At 37.4% G+C, this 20,977-nt stretch overlaps 2 protein-coding genes across 2 annotated transcripts in view; both read right to left on the bottom strand.

Moving 5' to 3' along the window:
- The window catches only part of LOC139137350 (FAD-dependent oxidoreductase domain-containing protein 2-like), a 90,451-nt gene that overhangs the window by 30,224 nt on the left and 39,250 nt on the right, over window positions 1-20,977 (bottom strand). The gene's annotated exons all lie outside the window — the stretch shown is intronic.
- LOC139137351 (FAD-dependent oxidoreductase domain-containing protein 2-like) lies at window positions 4,141-12,514 on the bottom strand. The gene is made up of 7 exons (XM_070705397.1): window positions 12,301-12,514; window positions 11,151-11,831; window positions 10,683-10,937; window positions 9,696-9,938; window positions 6,795-7,002; window positions 6,224-6,449; window positions 4,141-5,166 (listed from the first exon to the last, which is right to left on the bottom strand). Exons 1-7 carry the CDS (start codon window positions 12,326-12,328, stop codon window positions 5,002-5,004), a joined length of 1,806 nt encoding a protein of 601 aa, XP_070561498.1. The 5' UTR covers window positions 12,329-12,514; the 3' UTR covers window positions 4,141-5,001.

The raw sequence follows: 20,977 nt of genomic DNA, 5'->3' as shown, positions 1-20,977 counted from the left end.
CAGTACTCAAAGAAATTAATTATTTTTATTTCAGCTAATTACATATTTGAATACTTAATGACCTTTAGAATTGATCTGTGGTGAAATCCATTGTGTTGATCATAACACTTTAAATGTAGCAAAGCATGTAGCAAAGGTTCAAACTTGCACATAAATGCAATATATAATGAAACACGTGAGCATTTTCAGTTCATATCTGGTTTACTTTAGCCAATACCTTATTTGCAAATTTAATGAACTTTCCTAATTAAGGATATTTACCTGTCTTGACCAGACCAAAGCTGACAAATTGTTTTGTACATTAAAGATACTATGATACGAGATTATTAAAAGTCATTTAACATTTTTACTTCAGCCTATTCCTAATTTGCATATTTAATGAGAACATTTCAATCAATTCCTTATTTGCATATTTTAATGAACTTTCCTGATTGGGGATATATATTTGGATTTAGAATTAATCTGTGGTGAATATTATTCGTTATGTTGATCATAACACTTTCAATGAAGTTGCAGAAATGTGGCAAGGGTTCAGTTTGCATATAACTGCAATATATAATGAAACACGTGGGCATTTTCAGTTCATATCTGGTTTTTGTTTTGAGTTTTTCATTCAATTTTAATAACACTTTGATATGATCACTATGTTGTTCATTATATTATGGCAAGACTTTAAAAAGTCAACTCCGGGGGTTAAATCAAATTTTACATGGTAGTTAAGATTTATCAGTCTGTGGGATGTCTATTATAGAATTATAGAAGAATCGATTGTTGTGATTTGATTTGACACTACTACATCCTGACTGAGATTGATGAAACGCTGGCCCATATTAAGTTTTCCTTATATACGATGCCAATTGAAGAATGAATCATTGACTTTATAGATCGGGATCCATTTCACCAATCGTTGGGAGGAGCTCCTTGGAGGACATTTATGAGCGAAGGGGAGATCGCAATCATCGCTCAGAGGGCCATGACGCATGTTGCACTCGTGCTCTGGAAAGGGACTGAATGGCGGGCTTGTTGGTGGCGATCAGGATGCGATGAACTGGATTGGCAAGAAAGAACGACCCTGGTGCATCACTAGCTTCAGCTTCGTCAGCAAAGTGTAACCAGTGGAAGAAACACGACAGGGAAACGGACTAACGACAAAATCTGTTCACGATTTGATGAGCGACATCTAGCAGTGCGCAAGACCCCTTAACCAATTACTTTGTTTTTATCGAATGACTTTGAACGCCTCTGGTTAGACAAAATGGCTGCATCCAATCGAGCTTATCGTAATGTAAATGTCAATCATAATATTAATCGTAATATTATATTGACAGTTCTAAATATTTGTTAGTGTTGTGTTGTCGATTAACCGCAAATTTTCATATATATATATATATATATATATATATATATATATATATATATATATATATATATATATATATATATATATATAATAAAATAAAAACAAAGTAATTGATTAAGGTGTAATGCGTACTGCTAGATGTCGCTGATCAAATCGTGACCATATTTTGTCGTTAGTCTGACCCCTGCCCCGTTTCTGCCACTGGTTACGCTGGGTTGAAGAAATGAAACTTGTATTTGGCAACCTATTTTTTGTCATGATTATGATCATTTGACGTCATTCTGTGTATTGAAATATTAGAGAGCTTTGCGTATTTTTATCTGTAATTTTCATATTAGTGACTTCTCTCCTCTATTATGGTGTATAAATATGTATTTAGCAACGTATTTTCAAATAACTACTGGGCTACTTATTTCTACGATTTTCATCGAGCTGAGTAGGTTCACAGAAAACATCAGAACATAAGACCATTACAAGCCTGGTTTCATATTTTATCTTATTCGTGTTGAACGTATCCATCAAAGATATATTGTAAAAGGCCCAATATTTCACTTATAGCCATGCGTCGTCGGCAAATGGTCAGCATTTGAACAAACACATAACTTTCGGCTTACAAATTAACTAGTTATGTGGCCACAACGAAAGCCTACGCTATGTTAATTTAGAATTATATTTGAAAGTATGATCGACAAACGGCATGCCAAAACTTTGAAGGAGACGCCTCTGAGAGAGTGACTTTATACCCCGACTAAACATACGTGTGTATACAGGGCTGTCAGAGTGTTGATTTAAAGTTTAAACCGTACTGTTAAGTCACCCAGGTGGTCACATTATTGGCATTAGTTCAGATGTTGCGCGATGATCAATTGTGAGGGGGTGACCTGTGGGTTAAAGATTGTTGTTCTGGGTATTTAATAAAAGTTTCTAATGGCGTAACACCTTTCAAAGACATTAAAAGATACAATCGTTTTACATGCCCAGAGATTTGAATATCACAACTGTACCTTCGATAACAAGAATTCTATTTATTCCGAGATTTACTATTCCAATGAAAATATGAAAAACGCAAAATCAGGTTCCTGAATTTTAGTTTATCTTCAGGCTTTTAAGCTAATTGGCGTACTGTACCTAGTTCAATATACATGTACCTTGCATGGACATTTATCATCGGGTGATAGCGTCCCTTTCAATAAATCAAAACAAAGTAATACTATTGTTTGCCTACTTTGACCTAATTTCGTTATGTCTCGTGATCAGAAGCGCTTCAAACAGGCGTATGTTGTTCTTGAGGAGATGAGAGAAGAGATGGTGAACAATTTCTGAGGATGTCACGACTAATATCAAAGTCCTGATATTACGATAATGTCGAACGTAACCAGACGATTAGTTGGAAGCATCACAAAAGTAAAGTACATGGTATGATCTAAACAGGTGGTTTCATAGAAAACAACCAATCGTATAGTTTATGGGCATTTTACATCATTCGAGTTGTGGGCACGAACCCAGGAATCCTCAATCGGTCCGATGCAATAAATGCGTATCCAAATTTAAAGTCATCACCGCTGATAATTTTAAACATTGCTCTCAGGTTCTGTTAAATGGGTGATTGTATTAAAGGTGCGTGTTTGAACGGGCAAATGTCAGATCGCTACTTCATCTTTGTACAGAGTTAGTTACCTTTAATCTGGGGCGTCTACATGTAAGCCCTGCCCCTTTTTGTCTGTTGAAAACCCCGGGACACATGGCATGAACTTCATATTCCTTGGGACCAAGTATTTTATCCGCGTACATAATTTTTAAGGCTTTGGTCTCGATGAGATTTGAAAGCATCTGCCCCTGTAAATAGGGTATCTGTGAGATTGGTACTGGCAACATGCCGACCAAATGAACAGCCGAAAAAGAGAACAATTTGGATGTCATAATGACCTTACCTAGAGAGCAGGCCGATACTACGACTAATTGTCATGTACGTTTTTCCAGTTTTCAAACTTATGACAATCTTATACTGTCAGGGAGAAATTGATATTGTTACGGTCCCTCCACTGTCAGGGAGAAATTGATATTGTTAATATAATGGCGGTCCAAACGACACTTAACTTTTGGAGCTTACAGCCACTGTGCAGTCAGCTCACTGCCAGAAATCATATCGCTGGCTACAGCACCGAGATGACCGATCTTGATAAGTATTACTATTGGAACAATGACTAATTATAAAAGAGTCATTCACCTCTTTTTATGTCTAAGGGTCAGTTTACACTATCATGAGCTTGTACAGGCCTCTCAGTACGGTTGTTAATTTCTCCTGTCTAGCTCAGCGTTCCCAGAAAACCACTCACGTCCTGATAACAGTGAGAAGAAGAAGCGAGCTGGTGAAGAAAAAGCGACTGGGCACAAAAGTGACTGACGTCGTCTTCCATCTTTGAGGCAGTAAATCTACTTACATATCCATTTCGATTCTGCTATGTTTAAAAAAGACGGGGAATCTTTCGTAGTCGCCTGGTCACATGAGTCCTTATGCGTTTCTTGTAATGAAACAGAGATTTGCCAACTCGGTCCCGGCTTTGGGTGACGAACAACACGCAAACACTCCCTATCGATTACAACATGTTATAATGACATTTTGATCTGCAAATAATTTGATGAAGTTGTCGATCACTCGATTACACTTTTTTCCAATTGAATTATCGTACTCAGAAAATTTTGGTGGTAGGATATGAGAGAGAATCATTTATTAATCAAGGCTTTCACATCCAAGTTTTCAAAATGAACAGAACCACATACTCTGTGTTTTCAAATTTAATATGCCGATAAAATGTTTGTCCAGACGAAGTACAAATATTTCAACACTTAGAACTTTATCTCGGAAAGAAAAATAAAACAAGAGTTTTCTTACTAGAGATCAGTAACTATTTTGTTCTCACTTTTACAAAATTCTGGTTCGCTGCAAATAAGGCGTCATTGACTACTTTGCCGGAAAGAAAGATCTACCGAGACTTCAACATTCGATGTTTCAGTCGGTTGGCAGACGTCAGACACAATGAGGTATCTGCATTTGCAAGGTTTACCTGAACACAAGTAAGCTGTATTCTGCTACACATAACTGTTCATCTTTTGCATAGTTTCTTCTGTTTCGCAAGGAAAATGTTTTCCAGCCTTCAAGACTACATTCACGAAATACAACATATAAAATCCTACACAACGGAAAAAATTTGATTGGCACAATTCTACTAGAGAGTTTATCTAAGTATACGGAAAGACATCATCTTCGAAATACAAGAGTCGATTGTGTTATTCATATCTGTGTTATGAATTTAAGAGTGAATACATAGGAATTTATCTTTTTACTTTTAGAGGGGTTTGGCTCTGAAGAACACAAACCTACGATATGGATACTCTGGTCAAAATCAAATAAACTGATACACACTGGTGTACAGTCTCTTCTTGAAATACATTACAACAAATGAAAACTTAAATGAATATATGTACTAAGTTTGATTTACAGAAACCAAAAATTTCATGTTCAGTACAAGACCGAGATTTAATTAATTTGAAATGCAAGTCGATTATAAACTAGTGAAAATGAAGTAAGATTTCTGATTTGACAGTGTTTTTGGCTATTGGCATGTTACTTGAAGAAATAATTAACGTGGCATAAGATCAAATGAATAGGGGAGGCAAGAGTTGAACCCTGACAGATCTGGTGCTCTTTTCTTGTCTTCCTCGGTTAGAGGGAGGACTTTCTCCTCAAATGCTTCTTTTGATCCAAAGAAAGTGTCGTTGAAGTGTGCACCTGGTTCTAAATTCAGCTGAAACGAAGAAAATGGAACTAATTAGTGTGACTTACAAATACCTTAACACAATTTTGACTTTGTCTGCGACCTCAAGCCTATACAAAGATATACTCAACAAAATAGTATTAAAGCTCCAGTACCTGTGTCTTTTAGCATTTTTTATGATTTTATTTTCAAGCTAATATATGTTTGTGAGAATGCCCTTATTTAGGTCTGTGTATACACTTATTATTAAAGCTCCATAAGCTGTATCTTTTGGCTATTTTTTCGAACTTTTGTTTTGTGGTTTCCCTACACTTTCTGCATTGAATCCCTAAACTGTAATTTAATGCCAAGTATTTAGCATATCAACACAACCTATATGAGTATAATCTCCGTTGTTATTGTTAAAAATTGTATTCAAGTCCGGACTAGAATTCACTTGTAAACAATAAACAATGATCACTACACACATACAAGCTGTGTTGACAAAAAGAATACTCGAAATTTCAGCATGACAAACGAATTAGGTTCAAACACGGTAGTTGATATACAGAAGCAGAATACTGAAAAACTTGCCACAAGTTAAAGCTTATGTCCCTTTAAGTATCCGCTTGGACTGTATATGCAATTTGGAACAAGATAAAGATTACACTGCAATTAAACGTTTGCCCAAACATTAAATCGCAGCCCCATGAGGAAAAGAAAACAACCGTGGATATGTGCATATCTGCACTGAATTCTTAACATAAACTGCACAGAGTAGTCCATTGTAATGCATAGGGGTGAATCTTTTCAACTGTGACATTGTCTATTCAAATTTGAATTTACTCATCAAATGTTTCACAAAGGAATGAATTCCTAATGCAGTAAAATCCCACATTCCTCTGAGGGTAGAATTCAGAGAAAACCAGGAGAGAATAGGGAGATATTTTGAGATCAACACATTTTAAGAGTTACAGCTAGTGGGGCTTTAAGGTGAATTTCACAAAAATATACCTGATGAAATTCGTTATTCGACACAGCCTACAATGAATTTGAAAGAAGGCAATTGTTAAAGAGTTTTTTTATCATGAAAGAAAGCACAACTTACAAAGCCGTTCAGGAAATTCTTCATCTTGTTCTGTTGCATCATGGGATTCTGATCGGCAACGGCAGGTATGTCGTATCTGAGCACAAACGATTCTTGAAGCAGGGTCTGGCTCTGAAACTCCCCGTCTTTGTAGTGAAGCACTCTAGGATGTAGAAATGCCTGGCATTTTCCATTTGTGAAGTCGGGGGCATGAACGTAGTCCATAGCAGGCGCATTTTGCTCAAATCTACCAATAATTGGGGAAAAATAATGTTTTGAAAGTGTAGAGGAGTATTGTTTGGCTCCAAACAATAACTGAATCATCGTAAACGTTCTCATGTAAAATAATACGATAAGGGTAAACAACTTTAAAATACAAGTGCAACTAATATGTCCCATCAGCTTTTTGAAAGACATTTAAACTTGACGCTCTTAAAGTAAAAACACAATGTCTCGACCTTAAAACTTCAATCATGATGTACAAATAACAATAATTGGCATCTGCAATACCATATCATCTTTCGGCTCTCATCCTGTCGTAAAATATGACATCTGCTAAAAATTGGATTGATTTATAAATACCAGTACTTACTCCTCAAATCCATAAACGAGTTTTAGAAGCAACACGTGCTTATACTTCTTGAAGAAGCGTCCACTCTCCAGGACATAGGGTTTGGGAAGATCTTCGTAGAAATGCGCCTTGACATCGCCCTCTTTCCCTGGCTCAAAATCTGGGATTCCAATCACGTGAATCAAGAAGTCGTTCATCTGGTAAATACTGTCACCTATGCTGGCACGTGCTGAAAGAAAAGTCACATGGGAAAAAAAGATAGTCAAAAGTGTGCAGACTATTAATAATAATGTAGCATCGAATGACAAGAGTAATTTCAGATGCAGCATGCTGTAAAAACAACATACTATGTTTATTAAAGCTGTTGAAAAATAGTGTCCGTTTCTTTTGGTTATTTTGCAAACAACAGCCACAAGATTGTGTAACCTATTCTATATGTGAATGATTTAATAAATCTACAACCGAGATAAAAACGTTCGGGTGATATTGTTGGACATGCTGAACTTTTTCACATATGGATTGAATTGATAAGTTACAACAAACAGTATATCCGTTCGCCAAGAGGTGGGGGGGGGTAGGGTTAGGGGACTCGAAGTGGGAGTAGCCTACATACGGCTGAATCTTTTGTTACTTTAGAAACTAAGGTTCAATATAGAGATTTGAAACGTATCTAACTTTCTTAACAGATGTGCATTTTTCGTATGTGATTTTATCATAGGTCCAACCTTTCTATGCACACATAAGAAGTATAACTGATATTTTTAGACACGCAGATCAGAAATACTTTGGAAATCGGCAGCTACTTGGACCAAACTAATAATCCCTATTCTTTAGTCAAGTAAATCGTGGAGGGACAACAAAGAGCAGACAATATGGCATTTTAAAGATATATAATCATCTTTTATAAGCCACAAACCATTACTTTTTGTGGAGCATAATTTTGTTTGAGGCCCATAATATCATGTATCGTAGTTAATGGTCTGTGTCAGGCGACAGATTGTCTTGCCAGGAAATTTACTTACTAGATTACAATTTCAATGAAAAAAAGGGTATGACATGTCCATTACCATCTTACAGAGAAGAACAAACTTGATCCTTGGGATAGAGTCTCCAACCTTTGAGCTCACAACAGTCCAACCGTACACTGTGAGCTCACCAACGTTTTCTTCGCATTCAAATATGCATCAACACAAGCGGCTCTACTCACTTTAATTAATTTCCACATTCCATTTTATTCAACAGCAATCAAAGTATTTTGAACGTCGTAGGATTGTTTCAACACCATATAAAATCCATCTAGCTCATGATTATATACAAACCTGCAGATACTATTCGACACCCCACGATACACCGTATAGACTGGCCCAGTTTTACAACTCTGACTGAACCAGTTTTGCTAAAATATCACATGTGTCAAAAGAAAGGTCGAAATCTGTCGCAGACTTACCTCCGATCAAAATCTGAACCAGTTTTACACCCAATCTCACAATTACCTCTATTTGTAAAGGTTGACTGAAAGTCGACCAACTTCCATGTCTAACCACATAATTCAATCTACTGCTCATTGTTTAACAGGCGAACAAAGATTAATTACTATCAAGTCCACTTCAAATTGGTCTAAGAGGAAGATATCTTCGGATGCATCACACACTATAATGTCTCCTTTGGTAGATATTCGTAGCTAAGAGAGCATTGATTCTCTGCAAGAAGTTATTGACGATTTACTGGTCTCAGACCCTGCACATATTTGCAAATATTGTTTTACAGTATCATATAAAATTAATCAAATCTTGGAATAGGGGATTATTTGTTGTCAAATAATAATATTTAACATTTGTGCCTCTACAGATGCTTAAGTGGCTTAATGATGAATCCCTATTTTTAGTCAAGTAAACCGTGGAGGTACTACGAAGAGTAAACCATATGGCATTTTAAAGCTATAAAGTCATATTTAATAAGCCATAAATTATTACTTTTGGTCGAGCTCAATTTTGTATGAGGCTCATAAAATCATGTATCACAGTCAAAGGCTTATGTCAGGCGTTAGATTGTCTTGCCAAGAAATTTACTTACTAGATTACAGTTTCAATGGAAAATAAAAGGATATGCACCTCCATAATCCTCTTACGGAAAAGAACAAACCTGATCCGGCTCGAATCTCGGACCCTTAAATTCACTTAAACGTTCTTTGTGGCATTCAAATATGCATTGGCACAAACGACTTTAATCATTTGAATTTATATCCACATTCTTTTGAATCAACAAGCAAGCAAACAAAGTATTTGGAGCGTCGTATGATTGGTGTACACTCTATGTAATCCATCTAAATTAACTAACTGAAAATACTATGAGGTACTAAATATATTGTGTAGACTGACCCAGTTTTAGAACCAGTTTTGATAAATTATCACACGTGACAAAAGAATGGTTGAAATCTGCCGCAGTTTTACACCCGTTCAAAATCTGAACCAGTTTTACACCCAAACTCACAATTGAAACGAGACTGACTGAAAATTGACCCAATTCCATATATAACTTGGTAATTCCATCTCCTACTCATTGTATTATGGAACACTGACACCAGATAAAGTACAATTTATTCTAGTTTTATTGGTCCGAGAGGAAGATATCTGCTGGTGAACCACACTCTATAATGTCTTCTGTGGCAGATATCTTAGCTAAGGGAGCTTTAATTCTCTTCAATAAGTCATTGACGATTTTACTCGCCAAAGACTCTGCATATATTTTCAATCATTGTTATCCAATATCACGCAAAATTAATGGTATCTTTAATAAGGGGTTATTTTAAGGCAAACAGAAAATATTAGACATTTGTGCCTCTAAAATGTTTAAGTGGCTGAATGACCGGTAATGTTGGCAAAACTAGATGCAAAAGTGGAAGAATTACTACAGCTACATTACCTATAATCCTTTCGGCGATAGCGTCCAAAGTCATATCCACTTCAACCATTGGGTACGGAACATCATTGTATTTTTCGTTCAGGAGATTGGACAAGGTGCGGACATTGTACCGGAAGCCGTGGATGAATCCAGATGCCGCCTTCCTATCAATACATTGCATGCTGGTGCCCATGAAATACATGTTTGGGATACTTGACTCCCAGGTGTTGGATAATTTAGGGAATTTTCCGTCAGCTTTGGTTTCTGCAAGTAAACAGAAAAAACGAAGTTAGACTTTATTGGCCCATGTCTGTGGAAATTTCCTCTCAAAGTAATACGTAGATTATCCATAATAAAGGAAAAGGAATATTATGACAGATGTACATAATTCACTCCCCTGGACTCGATCAGAGAGTTTTCATTCTTTGTTCTCCATGTGCTAAAACTTTCTATCTCACTACTTTTTTTTCTGTGTTTTGCTTAAAGGCAGAATGAACCTCTTGGAAAGACATTCAGACTCTCAAATTATTATTATACTTTTCAGTCTAACTCTTGTGGGGGCTCCTTTTGAAGCTCATGGAGGAGATAAACTTTCAAATGGCTTATTTGTGAGAAAGTCCATAATTTTAAATTTCCCCATAGACTTAACATAGGGATTGCGACCATTTTGATTTTCAAATTTGGGCAAATTCAAGGTTATTTGCTTCCGTAGTACCAAAATGTGCACGGCGACTAGTTATTTTTATACTTGGTTTTAAAGGAGGGTGTTTTAAAGTTTTATTGAGGAAAGTTCAAGCATAAGTGTTAGTCTTTCGATTTTGGGCGCATAGTACTTAAATCTTAAACAAACTTGACAGTATTAAGCCAGTTCAACAATGACGATTTCAGAGCTTATTCTATACCTCCTGACGATTATGGATGAGAGCATCTCATAAAAATAGGCGAATGAAGAACTAATCAATGTAGCACTAAATATTCGTCAAATTATACGGAATGATGCGATTATACCTGGTTTGCAGTCTTCGGCAAACATCGACAAATCTACATAGTTGAAACCAGTGCAGCAAATCACGTGATCGTAGGGTGCAGGTTTGAGAAAGAAGTAGCCTTGTTTCTCCCAGTGAACGACCGTGTCCTTAAAAACCACATGTAACTTGCCATCTGGCCCTTTCTCCACTGACTGGAGCAACAAGGCCGCATACACAGCCAATGACTTCAGCTGGTACATGTCAAGTATGGTGTTGTTGACGGCACGCAGGTCACCTGAACAGAAATACCATGAACGAAAAAATGTGGTAAGATGATTTGTGAAACTCTGTCACTTAATTGAATATATGAATATTTCTGGTCTCGCAAAGCTTTTACAGCATGGAATGAATTCTGGTATAATAAGAGAATGAACAGTTCTCATGAAATCTTGTCCATTCTGGACTTCGTATCAGTGTGGCAAGTAAAAGTAACGCCTTTAAAATTTACCCACAAAGTGTGTTTCCCAAGCATACTTCAATTTCCGGTCTCCAAAGATATGTACAAGACTTGCATGACCGGCTAAGTTGTTTGCCGTTTCAAAGGCACTGTTTCCATTGCCGATGATCAACACAGCTTTCCCTTCGTATTTCTTGGGATTGACATCATGGGTACCATAGGTCTCCATGTACTCTTTTCCTTTGATTTCCTCAGGAATTCTTTCAGACACTGCTCCAGTGGCGATGAGCAACACCTGGGATTTGTAAACGGCTCCCTCGGTGGTAGTTATAGTGAAATTGACGTTGGCCTCATTGCCTTTGTATTTGGAGATTTCTTTCACTCGTGTGTTGTATTTGATGTTGATCTCCAGCTTTGTTGCGAAGTCGTTGATGTAGCGGACCAGATCATCGGCCGATGGGAAGAGCTCCTCAGAATACTTGGTGAAGAGAAGGTCGCGATCGTGGCTGAGAAGGGAATTCCAGTCATGGCGCATGTTGTACTCAAATTCAGGAAACGGATTGAATCGCTTGTTGATGGAGATCAGGGTGCGATGAACTGGATTTTTGCGGAAGAACGAGCCTGGTGCGTCACTAGCTTCCAGAATAATATAATTTCGACCAGCGCGTTTGAGGAAATATCCCATCTGAAGACCGGCAGGTCCAGCTCCGACGATGACATATTGGTATGTACCTGTTGTATGTATTGGTTTTAAAAACAAGACATGTATCATTACAATGGCCGGAGTTTTGAGAGATCATTTACACACTGACTTAGAAGTGGCAAAATGTTGTTTCATTGCGCCGCCCACACCGTTATTCATGTCTGTTCTCGGAATCACAGTGATTTACACAGCAGCCTTTTGCCATGTCTTTAAATCTGTCTGTACCTGACTGCCTCATTACCTTCAAGTTGTAGTGTATGTCACTAACCTCTTTGCACATGAATTAGTGTTAGGAGCAAAAACAAAAGAAAATTTGATAGCTTAAGGCACAGCAAACGAGTGTTAGAGATCATATATCTTGCCCTATAAATACTCTACTTGCCCTACAAATAAAAAGTCAAACAAAACCGTGAGAGTCTGACTCTGCAAACTCTGCAAGTGTTGTTCTTTCGATACTTATCCTGGGGACATATGAATGACTCATGAGACTGCACGAACCTTGAGTAGTTTCTGCAGAAGAAGCCATACTTCTGTTACTTGAACGTCAAAGGCTTTAAAGAGGGTAGGATCTGCCGTGTGGTGAATGCCAGAGAGAGACAAAGTGAGTGCGGGTGAACCGAATGGCACCGATCTTATAACATCCGACAAGGTTACAATGGTGAGTGTAGTAACCTCATACCATGACCTGTACCAAGTTAGTAAATCGGCAATAAAGTCACTGTTTTGCATAAAAGTCGCAGGCGTAGTTCAGAGTGCAATTGTGCCGTATTCTACCGCTTGCTACCGATGGTATTCAAGTCCAGAGATTAGTGTGCCTGGTCAAATTATCGTAACTGAATGTTGTTGACGAGGGAATATAACAGAGATAGTCATCAAAACTGGATTGAATGCTCTCGCGTTTATTAAAAAGACCGCCATCTTGTTATATTGTGATTAACTAATGTAGTCGATCTTTGCCATGGCAAATTGAAAGTCTTGATTGAACCATCATAGTATAGAACTTTAAGGCACGAAAGGAAGAAAATCAATACTCCTTGACAAAATGCAAGATAACGTTTCACTGTGCTCAGTTGACATACTAAGATCGTGCAAATGTGAACAATAGAGGACGTAAGAATCTAAATGTATCAGTCTGAGAGTTGGTGACCCGCAAATCGGTTTAGTGGCAAGGGTGAACAGAAAGCAGGTCGACCTGTCTAGTCCCCCATAACGAAATGAATTGTATTCGGCTTGTGGGTCATCTACATGCACCGTCCTTCCATAACGTGGTTGAAATGTCTGTAGTAAGGTGAACATTTCAAGTTCACCTCTCTCAAAGTCCAATACACAACAGGTTGTCATTTTCTTGTAAGGTGAAAAGTCAAAGAAGTGTCAAGAAGATTGGTACACGAAGTTGTCAAATGTATTCTTGATTTATGAAAGCTCTCAATCTTAATAAAAGAATCAATACCTGTCGAACGGAGGCAAACATATGTAATCCTTGTTAATGGTCAATAAATCTTGTCGTGAACATCTATACTACTTGTCATTAGCGAAACGTAATCATAAAATAACCTGGTTGCCATGCTCAGCCTTTATGGATGTATTAAGTTGCTTTCCGGATCAGAGTTTACACAAACACTTCTAAATCCATGTTATATGCCACCTACCTTTACATTTAGTATTGCATCATCCTTGTGCGTCTGAACAAAGACACTTACAAGCTTGTCGGTACCAAACCTAACAAAATGTTATCGAGAATTCAAGCCAACAAGAAAATGGAAAAACTAGCAGAGATAGTAGACTGCAGTCACATTGTTAATAAAAAAGAGGTGTGCTGGTGGGTATGGTTTATTTATATCATGGACATGCAGAACACGATAAAAAATTAAACCCTGAAAGTCAGATAGAGTTTTATGCACAACAAGTTATGAATAGTTTTTCAAAAGATTGACTCAGTCAAACTCCTACCTGTGGAGTCCTTCGGAAAGGGCGAGAGAGCACAAAAGTCTTAAATTTTAATCTTGAGGAATGCAATTGTACATTGACCAAACGCTTGTTGTAAATACAGACTGTTCACGATCAAAGAAACTGATTAAGTTCACCTATCATTTCATCCCTACTGTATAGCAAGTTATTTTATCACCTTTATGGTTCTGATCCCAGCTACGAGAAATCGCAATCTGCAGAGGGCTTTGATATGAGGGGTAAACAGGGACAGGAACTTTTCGAGAAATCCTGGCCGAAGGTGTTTTACATATTGATACTCTATTCTAAAGTATTCTGAACAAAATTAAAACTTGCCTCTTTCATTTGCTAGCTTGCTCCATTTTGAACGAAATACTGCTCAATTCACTACGATATGCAGCTAAGATACCACAATAAAATAATGACTTGGATATTATCCTACTAGTACTCTACCTTGAATGTCAAATTATTGCTACATCTCATCTTGAGTTGCTTTCTTACACTTACAGTGACCAAAAATATCATATTATCATGTCTCACTGATGTCTCTTATTACAGAGTTTAAAACCAATTTTAGTATCTTGCCAATGAGAGATCCAGGTTCCTGTGATATTTTTTGGTTTTATAGTGCACTTTGTCGACGAAATTAATTTTAGTACGTTTTCCCGGGATAAGTAAATTTACCATCCCTTTTGCTGGCCACACCATTGACCGTGATAAAGAATATGTGAAGGATATGGTTAACTGCACGATTATTGTTATTACCTAATAAGAGGACTGCTAAACCCTACATGTTGAAAAAAGGTATCGTTAGCAATGTGTGCCCTTCTTTTTGTTGCGCGGTGGGAAACATGAAATTGGGTGACCAGTCGCGCAATTTTTATAGCATTCATTTTCTTTGAAGTTTGCGTGTGATCCAAGAAACATGACGTGTACGTGTATATCTATTTTCAATGTAGGCGAATTCGTCAACTCTTTTAATATTTAGGTCTTGAATATATATGCATGGAAAAGATATGCGCAGAAACGTGTTTTAACCTGGCCCTGTTTTCCACAGCGCTTTTTATGTTGCTCTAAATGACTTTTTGGAACAGTGACTGGAAAATATAACCCTCAAGGGAGTTTCCAAAGAAGCTCCCAAGATATGAATAGCACTCACGCAGCCAGACAAATTCTTTGTTTCCTCAAATTAACGCAACGTTCCCATCGACCATTATGACAATGGATTTTTATTTATATTCCTCCAGGCTGGCTTTATGAATCCCACAGATGTAGAATTGCTTTTGATTCCCCATGGATGCTTTCAGACATTGCTCCAGCATCAACCGTGAATGGTACATCTAAATGGCCCCCTCACTGGCCATTATCATGAAACTGACGTTTTGCTTATTGGTCAGTGTATTTTAGATTTCCTGATTTCATATTCCATTCAGGTAACATAAATTGTTGGCATTGATCTCCAACATTCTGGCCTAGTTGTTCATGGAAGGAACTGAATTAGCGGCCACTGTGAACAATTCCGCGGAACCGCGTGCAAGAAGCTCTGTACCATTACTTGAAAAGGGAATTCAAACGTCGCAAGTTTTACTCGTGTTGAGGAATCTGACTGAATAACGTCATCACCTGCCGATAGAGATCAGAGTACCGCGACATGGATTGGTGCGAAACAACGCCACCGCACGACACTAGTTTTCAGAACTCCGACCTGCAAGTTTCAGATGATATCCGTTTTGACTTGGCAGGACTGGCTCAAAACTAATTGGTATGAACCTACGGGAATTACAACAACAAGTACATGAAATGATGAAGCTTCTGAAGGAAATCAAAGATTTATAATGTACAACAATAATTCACTAATTGATGTAACAGCTGTAAAAACTATAATTTCTTGAAAGGAACAGTGGCTGCGATTTTTGATATCAATTTCCCTTTGTAAGGCCTATATGTCTCATGTTCTACTCTGTGTTCTACAATGAAATACCGAGTGCAAGCCTCGCAAGCTGAAAGCATTGCGTACAATATTGCACATTTTTTCTCATTGAAGGTATCGAATGGACCCTTTTCCCCTTTATTTTTCAATTTTCCAGGTATTGTAATTTGGTCTCTGATCATTGCTCATTAAATGGCAAATTCTTTAGTCACTCAACTGCAAAGGTTACATTCTTTACAAAATAACCTTTTTTACTTTTCTTTCGCTCGCATTATCAACTTTGAACAGTCTATATTAAGATATATCATTACTGTGTTTGAGCAATGTTAGATCATGACTCAGATCAGTTATATAGCATTGAATTCTGGCACGAACTAATCTTTTAGCATTCTAACCGAGATTTCAGGAACGGATCTGGCTTGTTGCCTCATTTGGTTGTGTCTCAAAACAAGTGACAGTGTGTGTGAGTGTCATTTAGGCAAGCCTTGTTTTGGAATTCTCTTACCAAGTCTTGGAAATAATCTGTAACTTCAGAAAAAGTGTTGCTCGGTCGATGTACAATAGTAATCAAATGCAGTAACAAAGAATAACTACAATTTATGACTACCTGATTTGGATTAGTAGGTAAAGAGACAATTCAAGCGAAACCAGTGCTGCGAATCACGCAATTAAAATGCTTGATTCATTTTTTGCGATTATTTGCTTATCATTATATTAAAATGTGTATGAGTATGTTTAATGTACATATAAGTGTTCGTCGAAAACGAGGATTGTATCTCGTAATTGATATTAACTAATAATAAACAATAAACTAACCAAGGCAGATTCAAGAAGGTAGTTATGATGAAAAATTGTCAACTTCCGAGAGATTTGAAGAGGTTAGTCTAGAAGGGAAAACAATACATTACAAGCTAAGTTGTCAGCAGTTTAAAATGCCCCATTGTATGGCCAGCTGAGTTGTCAGCAGTTTAAAATGCCCCATTGCCTTTGCCAATTATACTCACTGATTTGCCTTCATAGTTTGTAGAGTTGACAATATGCACCCAATGGGTCTGGCATTCTTTGGAAATGTTTCCTACACTGCTTCAGTGGCGATCAGCAGCACATGGAATTTGCTCGACACCCATCGAAGGTCGTTATTGCGTAATTGACGCTTATGTCATTGCCGTTGTACTTAGAAATTATTTTCACCCATTTACTGTATTGCATTGTATATTGATGTCGAGCTTTGAGGTGAAGTCATTCACTTTGCGAACCAGATCATCGGCCGATAGGAAAAGCTTCTTGTAATACTTGCTTAAGAGAAGATCGTGGCTATCGCTGAGAAGGCCCCTTCAGCTTAGATAAATATAATCTACTCCCTCTGGAAATGGATTGTATCGCTTGTTGATAGAGCAACTAAAAAGCAAAAACAAACAAACAAACCTGATACGTCATATCGATCATGTCATGATAGCTTCCAGAAGGACATAATCTCGATCTGCATGTTTTAGGCTGCTTTACTTCTATAGACTTATTGACTTTTTCAGTCAGGTTTAAACTGAAGGCTCGTGGTCATTAAATAATGCATATCAAGAACCTCATGAATATACTGATAGTGACAAGACAGGTTGTGAAATCCAAGTCTTGAGTTACTTCCAGTAGACATTGTTCAAATTTGAAAAGGTGTGTTCGTTGAAAAAAGATTGAAAGGTTCGGGTTACAAGTATAGAACAATGGCTTTATGATTGGTGGCTTACAGAAAGGTTGATCAGATTTCGTGCCCAATTTCTGCTTTCCTGCCCCATCCCCGACACTGGAATGGAAAGGGTACTGGGTATATTTTTATTTTATGTAGACTTCCGACAAATAAATTTTGATAACATGTAAACTTTTTTACCCCTGCTTTTCCTGTAATGCGACTTTGATCTATCACTTTGCAGAAGAAGTGAGGTTTTAACGACAGTATTCGAACCAAATGTTCATTCTTGATCCCGGTTTAATGGAATCTTGAAGAGTTCATGCTTTGTAGTTCGACTTGGTACCCAAGTGGGTGATAAGTGCCCATCCCCCGATTTCTGCCACTGGGTGCGCTCTGCTATCAATGACTGTCATTGGCCAGCCTTATCGAGCCTTTTGATTGATGAGATTTCAAAAATGCAGAGATAGCTGCTTTTACAGAAGTTTTTTACGTTGCTACACATTGAAAACGATCTCTAGAGTTCATAAATTGTCAAACCAGACAAGCATGCATACGCCATACCGGTATCTCCAAATGCATGTGTAAACTTTTCCTATGATTTTAAACAAGCTAACAACAAATAACCAGAAACTTGACAGAAATGGCCGCCCTATGCAGCGTATTCAGCGGCAGAACCACTTGTACCTGCTCCCGACTACACTGAACAGAAAGTAACCAAACCAAATGATTCAAAGAAGTATCCACTATGCTGAAGACCATTTACATACATTTTTCACATCATTACGTGTGCACAGATATAGAGAAGCTGAAAAATAATTTAGCCCGTAAAGGCTTTTGTTTTGTGTTTTGCCATCCTCGTAACAGGTCTTGGAAATATTCATGTAAGTGCAGAAAAAGTGTTGCTCGGTCGATGTACTGAGTAATCAAATGCAGTAACAAAGAACAATAATTTATGCCTATCTGATTTGAAGTAGTAGGTAAACAAAGCGAAACCAGTGCTGCTGCAAATCACGAACTTTAAATGTTTGGTTCATTTTGCGCAAGTGTTTGCGTATCATGATATTCAAGTGTGTTTGAATACGCCTAAATGTATAGGTGTTCGTCGAAAACGAGGATTGTATCTTGTAATTGATATAAACTTAAAGAAAACAATAAACTAACCAACGCAGATTCAAGAAGGTAGTTGTGAAAAATAGTCAACTTTCGAGAGATTTGCAGAGATTAGTCTAGAAGGGAAAATAACAAATGATTATAAACCATTGGCATTGGAGGATGTCAGACTCTGTCTGTGAAAAAATACGCATCCCTTCCTTTGTTTTAGTGTAAGGTAGTATGTACCTTGTCGATTAAAAACTGAAACTTTTACTCAAATTTCCCATAGAAAAAATTTAAACCATTATCTCAACAAATTTTTAAAAGATCATGTGTCAACCTGCAAAGATTATTATTACTGAAATTTGAAATTCAAAATGGCCGCCCACCCTGAGTTAACTCTACAGGGCAAAATGAAATTCTGATTTTCGAAAAAGTTTTTATACTTTTACAGTCCCAATAGTGTTGGATCAGAAAAGAATTTTTAAAAATTGAGATTCTAAATATATGTCCCCAAGGCACAGTCTACGATACCTTAAGCAAGTATAAAAGCTTACCATCAAAGTGAGTTCCCAAGGAGTATTTCAATTTATTTTCTCCAAAGACACGTGCAACACTTGCATTACAAGCAAAGCTGTCAGCAGTTTAAAATGCCCCATTACCTTTGTTAATGATACTCACTGATATTCCTCCGTAATTTAAAGAATTGACAATATGTATCCCGTTGGTTTGATAATCTTTGGAATTGTTTCCGACACTGCTTCAGTGGCGACCAGCAACGCATAGAATTGCTCGACACCAATCGAAGGTCGTCATTGCTTAATTGACGTTTGTGCCATTGCCATATCGTACTTGGAGTTTCTTTCACCCATTTACTGTGTTGCATTGTATATTGATGGCCAGCTTTGAGGCGAAGTAATTCACTTTGCGAACCAGATCATCGGCCTATAGGAAAAGCTCCTTGTAATACTTGGTGAAAATAACATCTTGGCGATTGCTGAGAATGCCCTTCAGCTTAGATAGATATATTCCTCTTCCTCCGGAAATTGATTGAATCATTTGTTAATGGAGCAATAACAAAAGCAAAAAACAAACAAACAAACCTGATACGTCATATCGATCATGTCATGATAGCTTCCAGAATGACATAAACTCGATCTGCATGTTTTAGGTTGCTTTACCTCGATAGACTTATTGAATTTTTCAAAGAGTTTCAAACTGAAGGGTTTGGGTCATAAAACAATGTATTTCAAGAACTTCATGAATATACTGATAATGATAAGATAGTTTGTGAAATACAAGTCTTGAGTCACCTCTAGCAGGCATTTTTCAAATATGAAAAGGTGTTTTCGCCGAAAAAGATTGACAGGTTCGGAGTACACGGATAGAATGATGGGCTTGTGGTTGGTGGCTCCTTTCCACACTTACAATGGGAAGGGGACCGGGTATACCTTCATGTAGACTTTGACAAGTAAATATTGATTAAATGTAGACTTTTTTAACCCTGTTTTCCCTCTAGTGCGACTTTGATCAGTAATTTTGCAGAAAATGTGAGGTATGTGAGGTAAATGTGAGTATTTCAGCCAAAAGTACATTTTTGACCCTGGTTTAATGGAATCTTGTAGACTTTGTGCTTTGTAGTTCGACCTTGTTCCCAAGTGGGTGATGAGAGCCCATCGTTGGCCGTCTCCCACTGGGTGCGCTGTGCTATTAATGACTGTCATTGGTCAGATTCATCGAGCCTTGCGATTGATGATATGTCAAAAATTGCAAGATAGCTGCATTTACAGAAAATTTTACCTTTGCTCCACATTAAAAAGGATCTCTAGAGATCATTAACTGTCAAACCAGACCAGCACGCATATGCCAAACCGATATTGTGAGCATGTCCTCCCAACGCATGAGTAAAATCGTCCTATGATTTTAAACAGGTTAACGGCAAATAACAAGATTCTTGACGAAAATGGCTTCCCCATACAGAGTATTCGGCGGCAGAACAATTTGCACCTGCTCCTAACTACGATGAGCAGAAACGAATCCTACCAAACAATTGAAGGAAATATCTACTACACTGAACACCAGTTACATACATTTTGGACGTCATAACTTGTGCACGGATATATAGTAAATGAAAAAATGCTTGAGCTTGCAAAGATTAAAGTCAATTTTATGATATTACACATAGGTTTTGAGCTGAAAGGGAATTTTTTCGTTTGTTACCGTAGTTTGCGCAACTAAGAATGTCAAGAATGTTACCTAAGTTTCATTAAAAGAGGTCAAGTCAAATGCCAGTAATGAAGGTTTGATGATTGATTATCTAGCTGTACAGACGTTCGGTCTTTCATTAGTACAATTATACAAACATGGTTTCGTGTTCGTGTTCGTGTTCATGTTGAACCTGTCCATTTCGAAGGTCTCTTGGGAAAATACATTTTTCTTAAGCAGATAGACAACTCCCATTTGTAAAAAAATACCAAAAGCTTGATTTAAACTTTCACCTATAGACCGCGGGTTGTTGGATTGAA

This window comes from Ptychodera flava, chromosome 7 (genome assembly GCF_041260155.1).
Source record: "Ptychodera flava strain L36383 chromosome 7, AS_Pfla_20210202, whole genome shotgun sequence".
NCBI classification, from domain to species: Eukaryota; Metazoa; Hemichordata; class Enteropneusta; family Ptychoderidae; genus Ptychodera; species Ptychodera flava.
Note: the sequence above shows the minus strand (reverse complement) of the source record. Positions and strands in the feature narration are given on the sequence as shown.

Bases quoted from the DNA above. Each gene is read 5' to 3' on its own strand.
- LOC139137351 (XM_070705397.1), bottom strand. From the start codon at position 12,328: ATGGCTTCTTCTGCAGAAACTACTCAAG. The intron at 11,832-12,300 runs GTTCGTGCAGTC...TACATACAACAG, and splicing joins TTCTGCAGAAACTACTCAAG to GTACATACCAATATGTCATC. The intron at 10,938-11,150 runs GTAAATTTTAAA...ATTTCTGTTCAG, and splicing joins TTGGGAAACACACTTTGTGG to GTGACCTGCGTGCCGTCAAC.